Source organism: Lagenorhynchus albirostris, chromosome 1, assembly GCF_949774975.1.
Source record: "Lagenorhynchus albirostris chromosome 1, mLagAlb1.1, whole genome shotgun sequence".
Classification (NCBI taxonomy): domain Eukaryota; kingdom Metazoa; phylum Chordata; class Mammalia; order Artiodactyla; family Delphinidae; genus Lagenorhynchus; species Lagenorhynchus albirostris.
The window spans coordinates 156,241,415-156,254,943 of record NC_083095.1 but is presented as its reverse complement, the minus strand read 5'-3'; the positions used below and the strand labels follow the sequence as shown (position 1 = coordinate 156,254,943).

At 46.0% G+C, this 13,529-nt stretch overlaps 1 protein-coding gene across 4 annotated transcripts in view; it reads right to left on the bottom strand.

Annotated features, from left to right (window-relative positions):
* Positions 1-13,529, bottom strand: part of DIP2C (disco interacting protein 2 homolog C) — a 360,331-nt gene that overhangs the window by 182,079 nt on the left and 164,723 nt on the right. For 2 of the 4 annotated variants that reach the window (XM_060156549.1, XM_060156558.1), the window contains exons 2-3: positions 4,219-4,290; positions 2,468-2,635 (exon numbers count right to left, since the gene is read on the bottom strand). In XM_060156549.1, the coding sequence (XP_060012532.1) occupies positions 2,468-2,635; positions 4,219-4,290 (240 nt within the window). The remainder of the gene's footprint in view (positions 1-2,467; positions 2,636-4,218; positions 4,291-13,529) is intronic. The other 2 variants (XM_060156568.1, XM_060156578.1) reach the window with 1 other exon arrangement.

The following is a 13,529-nucleotide window of genomic DNA, read 5'->3' as shown; positions in this document are numbered from 1 at the left end:
ATGAAAGCAGTGAAGACTCATATAGAAGCTAACACCACGTGATTAAGATACCCCTGGAGAGAGTGGTAGAGAGTGGACTTTATCTTCTATTTTCACAAATTTTATCAGGTTCAGAGACTAATGAAAAATATATAGTTTCAAAGACTAATGAAAAACTGGAAGACAACTAGAACCAAGTAAGTTCTCCTGAATAATATTTTCTCTTTGATAATGATTTTCAATATATTCTGACCCGTTACTTCATTAAATACATAATTTTCTTTTTTCTTTCTAGCTCTGGCACACTTTCCCTCATCCAGCCTTAGGTGAGCATTCAACACTGTGCTCCCTGAAGACAGCGTATCTTTGACTGGGTTCCCCAGTCACTCACTTCTGTGCAGAGAAGAAAATCAGGAAAAAACCTGCTTCCCCAGCGCTTTGCCTGGGATGGGGTAATGCTTGGGAGCTCAGACTAGGGTGCTCAGCTGTTGCTGAAGGCTGTGGAAGCCATCCTAATTCATAATCGTGTGTCCCAAACAAATCTCCAAAGTATATTTGAAATATCTTTAGAATACTTTCTAGAGAAGTCTTTAAAAAAATTTTTTTAATATATAAATTTATTTATTTATTTATGGCTGCATTGGGTCTTCGTTGCGGTGCGCAGGCTTCTCATTGCCGTGGCTTCTCTTGTTGTGGAGCGTGGGCTCTAGAGCACAGGCTCAGTAGTTGTGCTGCACGGGCTTAGTTGCTCTGTGGCATGTGGGATCTTCCTGGGCCAGAGCTCGAACCCATGTCCCCTGCACTGGCAGGTGGATTCTTAACCACTGCGCCACCATGGAAGTCCCTCTAGAGAAGTCTTAACTTTTTCTCTGATAAATAAAAATAATGTTAAAAAAAAAGAAGTAAAGTTCATCAAAACACAAACTACTTTTAGAAAAGTGTATGGCAGGATAAGGGTAACTAAAAAGGAAAACAAGATATTTCTCATAAAGATCCTACACCAGGGCTTCCCTGGTGGCGCAGTGGTTGAGAGTCTGCCTGCCGATGCAAGGGACACGGGTTCGTGCCCCGGTCCGGGAAGATCCCACATGCCGCGGAGCGGCTAGGCCCGTGAGCCATGGCCGCTGAGCCTGCGCATCCGGAGCCTGTGCTCCGCAACAGGGGAGGCCACAACAGTGAGAGGCCCGCGTACTGCAAAAAAAAAAAAAAAGATCCTACACCAAAAGCATCATGTCTAAGACTGACCTAGTCAAGAAAGAATTCTCTGATTTAGATCCACGTGCTCTCCTACTGCTTCCCAGAGACAGTCTTATACGTGTGACCATTCATCCAGGGCAACTTCTCAGAAATACAGATCAGCAATAAGAACTGCAAAACTACCTGGGCATCTGGTCGCCCAATCCCAGCATCATGGGTGAACCTGCCTTCTCCTTCCCAGTGGGAATGGCGTGGCCACAAGGGCCAGGGAGCAGTGTTCCCAAGCAGCTCTCACAGCCTCACACATCCACAGGTGCAGCAGTGAAGCATACAGAAATTGCGACGGGGCCCCTGCAGCTAATGCCCAACTCCACCGCCCGCCTACCACCGCTCTGCTCTTCCCCACACAGACAGGCATCACGCCCGTCAGCAGGCTGGCATGGAGAGGAGGGCAGAGCCACAGCGGAGAGACCCGGCTGGGTTCCCTCCTCTAAGATCCTGGGGGTCAACTGTGACATAACAGCTTAGTGTCTGTACCTGATTCTCAAACAATGCCTTTTATTTGAGGTAAAACCCTGAAGCTTATAAATGCTTATTCCTTATTGTACTAAAAGGCGCACTGAACTCATCTTTTTGGGCTTCTTATATTCAAAATATTGCTCACTAAAATAATTGTGACCTCCGAATAGGATCACGACCTCTAAGAATACACTCTATGATTAACTGGTTCAATTTTTCAATTTCAAAACTCCATAACTGCCCTCTGGAGATAGGAATACCATGGAGCTACAGACCTTACTCCCTGAAGCAGATCTCAGAGGCCAGGATTCATTAGAGTTCATCCTTCACCCAGGTCTCTGGCTATGAGACAAAGTTTAGCGGAATATCAACAATTTTAGGAAGAACTGTATGATCTGTCATGCATTCTTCTTTCTTAAGTGTTTTGTAAGTGGTGCTCCAAATGCAAAAATATGGTTGTAAAAACCGAGTATTATATTTTAATAGAAAACACTCAAAAACTGGGCCCTGAGTCAGCAGGATGATCATGGTCCGGGGTCTGTGACAAGCTCTTTGCCCAAGGAGCACAGTGGCCTCGATAAGTCGCACAAGTTCAAATGGAGAACAGGGGCTCAGAAACAGGACCTCCTATGTTCCCCCAAGGCTGAGCCCTCACTTCTGTTTAGAAAGGCATTAGGTGGACAGTCCATTGCAAACGTGCCCTGCCGTGGGGTGTGTGTGTGTGTGTGTGTGTCTCTCTCTCTCTCTCTCTCTCTCAGTTAAGTGCGCTCACCGAAACGAAAGTAAAACAGTGGCCGGTTTCCTGCGGTGCTGGCCGCCCGCTCTCTGACCGCGGCGTCTCGGATGTCACACACCCCGATGTTGCCAGCCTGCAGCATTCTTCTCGGGGCTCCTTCACTGTGCTGCAGTCTACACCGGACCACGGCAGCTCCATTCGCTGCTGTAACAAGTTGAAAAAAAACTAATTAATTCAAACTTTAGTTTTTTTTAAATTTGTTACAGCACCGAGCAGAGCGGCCGACCCCATGCAGAACAGCATAAAGAACATCAAAGGGACCACGCCACACAGGGCCACCCTCAGCGCTCAGCAACACGGGTCAGCCACGTTCCTGGCACTGTCACAGCTCCAGAGCCATCTTCTGGGAAGGTGCAGAACTGCTTCTGTTTCACTTTTGTTTGGTAAGGCACGGACAATAAAATCTAGCAACCCAAAGGGCCTACAGTCTCCCCGCCAGCCTTCCTCTAAGACCAGGAGGGGCCAAGTGCAGACAGGAATTCATCACAACAGCTCTGCTGGAGCACGAGAGGAGGAAAGCGGGGAGACCACATCTAGTCGTCTGCCCACGTGTGCTCTAAAGTCTCTCACACATGGGGTCAGCTAGACAACACACTTATTTTTCATCCACTCAGACAGCGCAGAGCTTCTTCCTTTTACAGACTAGACAGCAGGAAAACCCAGGCCGTCAGCTAAGGCAGGCCCACGCAGCCGGTCCATCTTTATGTTAACTCTCTTAAGTACCGAGAAAAGAAAGAAATCACACACAACCAAACAAAGCTAAAAAAGCAGCAGAAACTCAACACACAAGTTAAGTGTCCTGGAATGTGAGCCACACGTGGGGACACTCCTTCTGCGCCCACGGCACTGGAGGCTGTGTCACAGCCCGGAGAGCCGGCGGGCCTGCGCTGGGCCTGCACATGCAGACTTGAACCTCTTCTAGCAGAAGCGGCTCAGCAGAGCTTCACATTTGTTCCAACACTGAACACTGGAGAGTCTATTTCTGTTGCTGTCCTTCCTCCTGGAGGACTTGTGTTAGCTTTAAGCCATTCCTGATGCCCAGAAAATTCTCAAGGTTGCCCTTGGGCTGAACTGAGCTTACATCAGAACGGAGTGTTACAACTGCAGCCCAGTATCATCTTCCTTGCCCTGAAATGTACAGAACCCAGCTTGAGGGCAGAAATTCTACACACTTGCACACGTGCAAACGCTGGAATTAAACAGGATTTGTACTTGGGGAAGAATCCATTACGTTGACAATCACGTTTCAAGAAACAACCAACCTTTACAATTTTATAATACCAGGCAGGATGTTACACCATTTTTCTAGATTTCTAGATTGGCCCTCCACCCCGCACCAATGACGTCAACGAAAACCTTGGATTAATTTAAACCATTATCAATAAATTTAACTCACTAAGACAAAAGTCATGTTTAAACCATAAATGCTCTCATATTTTTTATGATTGTAGCCATTTTAAAGTAATCAAACATATTACTGCAGCTCTATGAATAAAATACCTATTAAATTTATTAGGCACATTTATAGAAAAGTCGTATGTATCTTCTAAATTCACAAAATATCCTGCAATCACACAAAGGAGTAGGATGTGCCTAGTGCCACCTCAATGGCGTGATCTGCATGCAGACTGGGGACTGAGGGAGGACTTGTGCTCAGCTGTTCTCTCGCGTGTTACAGTTAACTCTTAAAATGGGATGCTTTATGCTACTCATCAAGGTTTACGTACTCGGAGGCTGGGGCAGGTAGGCTCCAATCAATTTCGATCTCTTCTTTTCATATCCTTTTTGTGTGATGTCACCTGTAAGAGAAGGAAAGGGAAGTTCAGAATGCTTTCACAGGTAGAGCTGAACACTCAACTGTGAAGACACAGTCACATCTGTGTGTGTCTTCTATTTCCTTATAATTATAATTTAAGAAGAAAGCACTTCATATCATTCACCTTGACATTTCCTCTGCTCACAAATAAATACTCATTTAAGTTATATAAAATCCTTCACTACGCGCACACAAGCTTGTCCCTGGCCCCTTCTCACAAGGTTTTGGCTCTGATGGGGTCCAGAATTAGATTCTTGCAATCTTATTCACATCTGTGGGGCAGGAAACCTCCCCGATCTACACGGTTCTCATTAACTCAATCAACAATGGATTCTGCAGGTGTCTACCCCAGTGAGAGCTGGCCAAAACCACCACTGATTAGCATCTTCCTCCATTAATGAGACTTTTTTTCTTATCAGGCGTGTCGGTCCCAAGGACTATACTTACTGCTAGCGTATTTTTGAAAATAAGTGTCTAAGATGAAATGAAACAGTAGATAAAACAAAGCAAGAGAACATAGGACCTATGGAATCCAAAATAATGAGAAAGAAGCTTATCAATAAAACAGGAATTAAATTGCTGATGCCAGAGATTCAAGAGCCATTGCTAGGCTGGCATTTTCCCCAAGTGCCAAGTACCTGGGACAAATAACCTTTATGACGTGCAACAGCCTTTCCCAATTACAAGCTCGAATGTACCCAAAATGCTGATTTGTGCCCTTGAATTTTTCTGAAACTGTTAATTTTTTTCCTAATATTCTGACCAAGCCATCATTCCTAAAAGAGCTAAACACTAAAGTTTCAATAAAAATACAGCAAACAAATGAAAAGTTATAATGAGTCACACACAAGTTGCTAAGTCCGCTTTTCCTGGTGGTGGTGCTCGCTACATTTGATCAAACCAGAGGGCACCCTGACCCAACCAGCTCACAGCTCACTGCAGTCTTGTCCAGCCCACGAAACACATGACTAGTTTATGCACATGGAGCTGTAAACAACATAAATAAATGAAAACACAGCCCGCTATTGACTATTGAGCGTTTTTGGTGCTAAAACACACTGACCGCTCTCTGAAGACAATAAAACTACGAGAAAGCTATTTTTTGTGCTAATTGTGCTGCTGCTCAGCATTTTATAAACTCAAAACCAGTTTGCTCCCTGAGGGGTTGCCTAGAGGAAAACAGAAGCACGGACAGGGAAAGGAGCACGTGTGTGGGGGTGTGTTGGTGGGAAAAGCACATACTGGCCTGTTGGGAGGCCACCTGAGCACAGGGTAGACACCTACTGTTTACCGGGTGTTTCCCTCCGGTGCTCTCCCTTTCCCAGCCAACCCCACAGCTGCTCTGCACAGTCCTGCCATCAAATCCTAGCCTGATGAACGAGTCCCTTCCAGCTTGTTCTTCACCCAAAGTTCAGCTTAAGTTTTGAGGAGGAGATCAAGATGGCAGAGCAGGAAGATGTGGAGCTCACCTCGCCCCATGAACAAATCTAAACTACATCTACATGTGGAACAATTCTCACTGAAAACTAACTGGAGACTGGCAGAAAGACTCCTGTACAACTGGGGCTATAAGAAAGAGCCACATGGAATAGGGTAGGAAGAGAAGTGATCTGGTCAGGAGCTGTGCCCCACGGAGGGGACTCAGAGGAAGAGGGAGCTCACAGGAGCAGAGATCTGCCCTGGGGAGTGAGCGGTTTGGCCACAGATCAGGCTCCCTGGTCCTGGGGTCCGACACAGTGAAGATGAGTGCCCTTGGCTGGTTGGAGGGCCCATGGACTAACGGGAGGGCTGTGGGAAGCCTGGGCTCCACGGTGAGGAGTGTGCACGCCGGCTTGCTCCCATGCAGGGTGGAGCGAGGGCTGCTCCAGCAGCTGCTGGTTTCCCATAGCCTCAGCCAAGCGACCGCTCCAGTCCCGCTTGCTTCATGATGGGGAGAGGGCCCAGCTGTAAGACTCAGAGCAGCTCAGACCTAAAGCAGCGACTGAGTGGGGTGGCGGCAACCACTAGCGGCGCTTACACAGGTGGCGAGTCAGAAGCAGCCCTGACCTCTGTCAGCGGCCAAACCCCCCAACCCCGCTGAGAGCCCACACAGGCACCTCTTGCTTCAGCACTGCTGGGGCGACGGGACTGGTGCGGGGAGCGCGGAAAACATACACTTAAAGGGAATGGAGTTGGCTTGGAACTGACCCTCAGGGCTTCTGCTCCAGCAACTTGGGACCTGGCCCAGCCCCGACAGGGTGTTGATGCCATCGAGCAGAGGGGAAGCCCAGCTCACACCTGGCTGCAGCCCTCACCCCTCCATCTTCAGCCCCTCCTCCTAAAAGTTGAGAGCTGCCAGCACACCATGGGGGTAAGACAACAGATGATGTTGTGCTCACAACAGATAATGAAGCAAAAATAAACAATTTACCGGATAAAGAATTCAAAGCATTAGTAATAAGGATGCTAACTAAACTTGGGAAAGGAATAGATGAACATGGTGAGAATTTTAGTAAGAAACTAGAAAATATTTTTTTAAAAAAGAACCAGTCAGAATTGAAGAATACAATAAGTGAAATGAAAAACACACTAGAAGGAAAGAAAAGCAGATTAGGTGATAGTGAAGAACACATAAGTGATCTGGAAGATAGAATAATGGAAATCACACAAGAAGAACAGTAAAAAGAAAAGCAAATTTAAAAATGAGAACAGTTTAAACGATCTCTGGGACAACATCAAGCACACTAACAACCACGTTATGAGGTTCCAGAAGGAGAGATAGAGAAGAGGGTAAAAATGTATTTGATGAAGTTATGGCTGAAAACTTTACAAACCTAAAGAAGGAAACAGATATCCAGGTACAGGAAGCACAGAGGGTCCCATCCCAAACAAGATGAACTCAAAGAGACCCACACCAAGGCATATCATAATTAAAATGGCAAAAGTTACAGACAGAGGATTCTAATGGCAGCAAGAGAGAAACAAAGAGTCTCATTCAAGGGAACTCCCATAAGGCTATCAGCTGATTTTTCAGCAGAAATATTGCAGGCTAGAAGGGAGTGGCATGATACATTTAAAGTGCTGAAAGGTAAAAACCTGCAACCTAGGATACTCTACCCAGCAAGGTTACCATTCAGAATTGAAGAAGAGATAAAGAACTTCTCAGACAAGCAAAAACTAAAAGACTTCATCAATACTGAACCTACCCTAAAAGGAATGTTAAAGGATCTTCTCTAAGTGGAAAAGAAAAGGCTACAACAAGAAGAATCTATAGGAAAAGAAAAATCCCACTAGTAAAGGCAGACATATAGTAAAGGCTGAGGATCAACCATTTAAGCTAGTAGAAATATTAAAAGACAAAGTTCAGCTCAAGTTTTAAAAATTTCTCAGATGAACATTTAAGTATTGGGGGGGGTCCCTCCCTTGAAGCCAACCTCAAAGGACACTCACTATTCACTCTCATTTTAAATGTTGTCTTACTTTGGAAAGCTCCAGCTGTTAAGATCCTGGCCTAAAGGAACACAGGCGCTTTCCGCGTGAAGCCACAGCTCCTCTTTAAAGGGGAGATGTTCATGTCGGCCTCACAGGGGCGTCCACTCAGGTTCCTGACCCCACAGACTCAGAAAGGCTGGGTGGGAGGCGGAGTCAGTACCTCCACGCAGGTGTTCTATTTCAGCTCCACTACTAAATCATGCCACTAAGCAGTCAGCTCGGAGAACCTCCAGATATGACTCAGAAATCCCAGGCTGCTATCATCTTTCGAAACCTAGAAGAGGGAAAGGGAGACACTATTTATTGAATAACTTCCACACTCCACGAATTTTATCTAAATCACAGGTTGGAAAATTACAAATCCAGCCTGTGGGCTGTTTTTGGAAATAAAGTTTTACCAGCACACAGCCATACTCCCTGGTAAGCACCACAACACACAGCGTGCAGCCTGCATAGCCAGAAGTATTGACTACACGGCCCTGTCCTATGCGTCCTAAATAATCTCTTTTAATCCTTATAACAACTGATGTTACAGGTAAGAAATCGAGGTGCAAATAATGGTTATGTTTCTTGCCCAGGCCCCCAGATCTATGAAGAAAACCACCTCTGTCCAAGTCCAGAACTTTTCCCATGAAAGCCACACCTAGAGTCTCCACTCGAGCCTCCACTCTGTGACCACTGGTCAGCATTCTTGCCACCGGATGTCCTGCCCAGCTCTCCGCCTGATCCGGACGCCCTCCTCAGGGACAACCTCTCACCCCACTGCCTGTTTCCATGCCCCCAGTCCCTGCCCTGTCTCAGTGACATCCCAGCCTTGAGCTCTGGCCACACAGATTCCTGCACAAGTCTCATGAGGCCTCAGATGGCTGCTTACAGTCTGTTTTTGTAACATATACGAGTGGCTTATCTTCAAAGCCAGGCTGTGACACCTTCACGGGTCAGTGTCCTACAGAACCGAGTATGACCCCTCTGTTTTACAGACCAGGACTATGTATTGATGGAGTTAATCACAAATGAGCAGCAGACACCAACATACAGAATGACTTCAAATAAGCGACTGGACAGATGCTGCATTCATAATCAGGGAAAGTGCCTGGTGACTATTTAACTGTTTAGTGGCCATGTGGGGAAAGGACAGAGGGAAATCGATGATTATTCCATCATTAAAGTGTGTGAAACACCAGCCTGGCTCATGTGTTACGTAAAGGATCCAGCGTCTGCGGCAGGAGCAGGTTCCTCAGGCGTCCCAAGCATCAGGGCTAAAATGTCCTCGCTGCATTTCCTTTTCCACGCAGAAAGTCCAGGTATTTTTAACTCTGGAGCTACTTTAGCATCTGGTAGACTGAGGTCCAAAAGACTATCTATGTCAAACTCACTGCAAATTTATATAAGTAGGGCGATCTTGTGTTCTGAAGCAACCAATGAGGATAATATAGTAAGACAGATAAGAGAGGTAGATGAATGGAGATAGAATAAATTGAAAGGATAGATAGATGACTGATAGAAGGAAGGAAGATAGATGAAAGATGGGTAGGAAAGACAGAAGCTGGCTAGCTTTACACACAACTCCATCCACCCAGAGCCCCTCCTTGGTTTCTGCCTGAGGTTGACCTACAATCAGTGCCATGGTATCACCATGGAAACACACAGTGTTTCTCTTCACTTTACATCCATTCAGGCTAAAGCTGGATGCTTTAGCATCCAACTTTGGCTGCTCCTCCCCTCTGCTCCTCACTTTGGATCTGTAATGAGCACACAGTCTTCAGGATGAAACTTTGTAAACTCAATGCAGAAAGGCTATGAGAGAGAGGAACCCTACTCCACATCACATTTCTAAGCAAGACTTTATTAAAACCTATCAATCTATAAAGACTATTCCATGGTTTACGGCAGGTTAATTAGTATTCTTTCAACCTGTAAGCTAAAAGAACACTATCAAGGAAACATGTAGATCACTTCGCCCATGCTGCGTCTACATTTTGCTCCTTGAAAAGGCGCGAACAGTTGCTGATGTTAAAGGACATGGACCACAGGATCCCTTGCTTGAGAATTTCCCATACAAAATTCCAAAGAGTGTATTTTCCATGCTTTGATACTCAAGACACCCATCTAACTCTCCTTTCATTTTAGGAATAAGAATGTATGACAGAAAAGTAAACACATAAATCGTTTGTAACTTCAGTGAAGAGAAAATAAAAGTGATTTTTTGAGACACTTTCTACTTTATCAAAAACGCCATTTATATTATTATTCTTGGACAAAGAAGCTCCATAAGACCAAGAATTACAACAGTAGAAATTAAAGTTCTCATGTGTTCTGTAACGAAGGAAAGAGAGATTTACAGCCAAGTCATAAATTTGAACTGAAAATGCAAGTCAAGTAAAGCCCCCAATGTACGGCTGAATCTCACTAAGACAGAGACCATTCTCCCTCACCGCCCCCACTCTGGGAAGAATTCTTTTTCTTACTTATATTGTAGTCCAGAGTTTCCAGGCAAACCCTGAGTCTTAGAAAAGCGAAGGAAAAACCAGCCTAGGAAATGCAAGAAGGGAGGTGATACTGGAGCTCCTCTCTTTTTCCATCCTGGCCTCATTCTGGCAAACTTGGACCCCACAGGAATTTGCAGAGCCTGTGGGTGTCGGGTCAGAATAGGACAACCCGTAGAGCCAGGAATACCCCCAAGGGGGGAGTGTGTGCCCCAGAGCCACCTCCACAGCTGGGTAAGCGCCGAGTAAACAGACCAGCCTAACAGGGATGGTTTCCATTCTTGGTGTCAGGAGTTTATTATTTAATGCTGGAACGAATGCTTTATATAACAAAGCAATCATTTCCATGTTTGGAATTTTATGGCTGTCAGGAACCTTCAGAACGCCTCTCTCCTAAGCCGCTGGCTTTATAAGGCTTAGGGAGCACCCTTGACGGCCGCCTCCCTCCCACCCAGCTGCTGGAGGCACATTTGTCATCTCTGTGGGAAGCTTTTCTTTTCTGCAGAGAGACTGTGCTGTCCTGGCAAGAACCCACCTGTCCAGGGGAGTAGAAGCAGGCAGACCGGGAACCTCTCCTCGCCCTGAACACAAACCATACGTCAGCTAACTTCTCTGGTCTCATCTTTCTCAGTGATAAAATATTGGTAATAACACCTATCACCTTCCACCGTAGTTGAAAAGATCAAATACACAGAACGTGAAACGTCTCAGAAAGCATGAAATAGGGAAGAAAACATAGTTTAAAAACCCAGCAAGTACTCATGTGGTACCCTACTACACGTGCAAACTTGTGAAGGACACTACCAGGCTCCCAGGCGCGGCACCTGCTCCGAGTTGGGCGGGAAGAATTCCATGCTGGGCGAGCCAGCCAGCAGTACATGCGAAGAGCAGGATGGCTCCAGGGGAGGGAGGCCGAAGGCAGCAGATGACAGAGTATCAGAAACCCCGAGGAAACTTGAAATCCCAACCTCTTAGGCATCCACGCGCTTCTCTTTTATCCCCGCCACAGTAACCGGACCTGGGGTGCCATCAGCTCTCCCTGTGTCGACCACACAGCGGCTCGCAGCTCTGGATCTCAGTCCCCAGCGCCCGCCCGCTCCCCACCCACTGACCTACCACTAGGAGGGTGGTGAGACCGCAGGGCCTCATCCTCGGAGCCTGGCGAAGGCTGCTCCGGGACTGCGCGCAAACCCATCAGCAGCACCTTCACGTCCTTCCAGAGCCTGGGCCCACATCTCGAGACGTCACATCACTTCCCAATTATTGTGTTTTCCTTTGTTACTATCTTACGACTGGATTTATCGCTCTTTCATTTTTCTCAGGTTTATGCCATATTTCCAATGTAAAATTTAGAAATTTGAGTTCTATAAGGATATTTTAAGTAAGGTAATCAGGATAAATATAAACCCTCCTCTAGGATTATAAAATCACCAACGCTTATTCAAATGCTCAGGATGATGGAAAAAAATTCTCAACATGATTAGGATTTGTACGTTTACGGGAATAACCATAAAGTTCCTCAAAACATTTAGTTAATGGCATGACCAGAAAGAAAAAGATATATTTTAAATATGGACTATGTTGAAATCTTAACTTTAGCCAGTAAGGTCCGGATGTTACCACTTAACTTTGACACTTGTCAGAGTCAGGAAGGGTGAGTGCAGGTCTACAAACACAGGGGCACCCCCAGTTCCAGTATCTTTTCATCCTCTTACAGTCTTCCACAGAACAGAAGTTTTCATCTTGATGAAGTCCAATTTATCCATTTTTCGTCTTAGGGACTGTGCTTTTAGTTTCAATCTAAGAACTCTTTGCCTCATCCTCAGATTTGAAGACTTCTCTATTTTGCTAGATGTTTTGTAGTTTTACATTTTACACTGAGATCTATGATCCTTAATTTTTGTATAAGGTGTGGGATTCAGGTCTAGATTTTTTTTTTTGGCCTATGGATGTCCAATTCCTCCAATACGATTTATGGAACAGGTCATCCCTCCGCCATTGAATTGGTTTTGCTCCTTGGTCAAAAATTAATTGGCCACTTTGTGTAGGTCTGAGTTCCCCACCCCATTCCACTGCACTGTGGGTCTAACCCACACTCTTGACAACTGTGGCTACACAGGAAGCCTTAGCATGGGGAAGAATGATTTCTCCTACTTTATTCTTATCAAAGCTGTTTTGGCTATTCGAGGGCCTTTCCCTTTCCACATAAATTTTAGGAAAAGTTTGTTATGTCTACCACAAAGCTGAGAACTTGACAGGAGTTCTCTTAAATCTACAGATCAATTTAGGAAGAACTGACATCTTTACACATTGCATCATCTGATCCATGAACAAGGTATTTAACTCTGATTTCTTTCACCAGCATTTTGTGATTTTCATCATCCTGATCCTTTGATAACGCACATTTCCATATGGAACCTCTATCCTTAGGTTCCCAAAGAAAACAGTCCAACTCCAGGTCAATTCTAGAGTGTATGTGCCTGGCTCATCCCCTTTTGACCATTTCGGACGACATCCTCTGAGCCATCAGCCAGGAAGAATGAAGAAGGGAGGGCCCAGCCCTGACCACATGTGACCTGACAGTACGAAAAACCACAGCACAAGCAGCCATAACCCTGTGTGTGGAGAAGGCACAGACCTGGATTCGGTAAGTGGGGGACTGGCTCCCAGAGGGTCACTTACCCAGCTGTAAGTCGGCTAGGAGCACAACCTCCCCAGCCCTCAGTTTTCCCATCTGTACAATGAGGAGCCAGACTCGGATCTACAAAGCCTCAAGAGCCCTGCAGTGAAAGCAGGGGTGCAGAGTAGACCCAGAGGGCTCCCCTCTTAGAGGGGAGACTATGGAGAGGCAGAGAGATGTAAGGGAGGACAGGAATGCGCACGCGAGAAGGGACAGAGGGGAGCAGGGGTTTGGTTCTGTGGAGACTGGGCCAAGCGCAACACGACAAGCAACTGCAGCGTGTGCGAGAGAAAACGTGCAAGAACCCAAAAGTTCAACGTGAAATACAGCAGGGGATTCACCACAGGATCCTAAGACAAGAAAACAGGGCTTATGAGAATCAGATAATTTTAATTAAGCCTAAAAACACAGTTTAGGAGCGAAGCATGGTTTAAAATTTCTCTTTGAATGTGAAGCGGTAGGTTGGTAACTAGGGCATCCAGCCCACGCTGAAGGGTGCTCGTGCTCTCCCGACATTTGGGGAGGGGCTGCTGTTCTCACCCAGCATCCCAGGCAGACCCTCAACCCAGAGCACCAAGTCCTCCA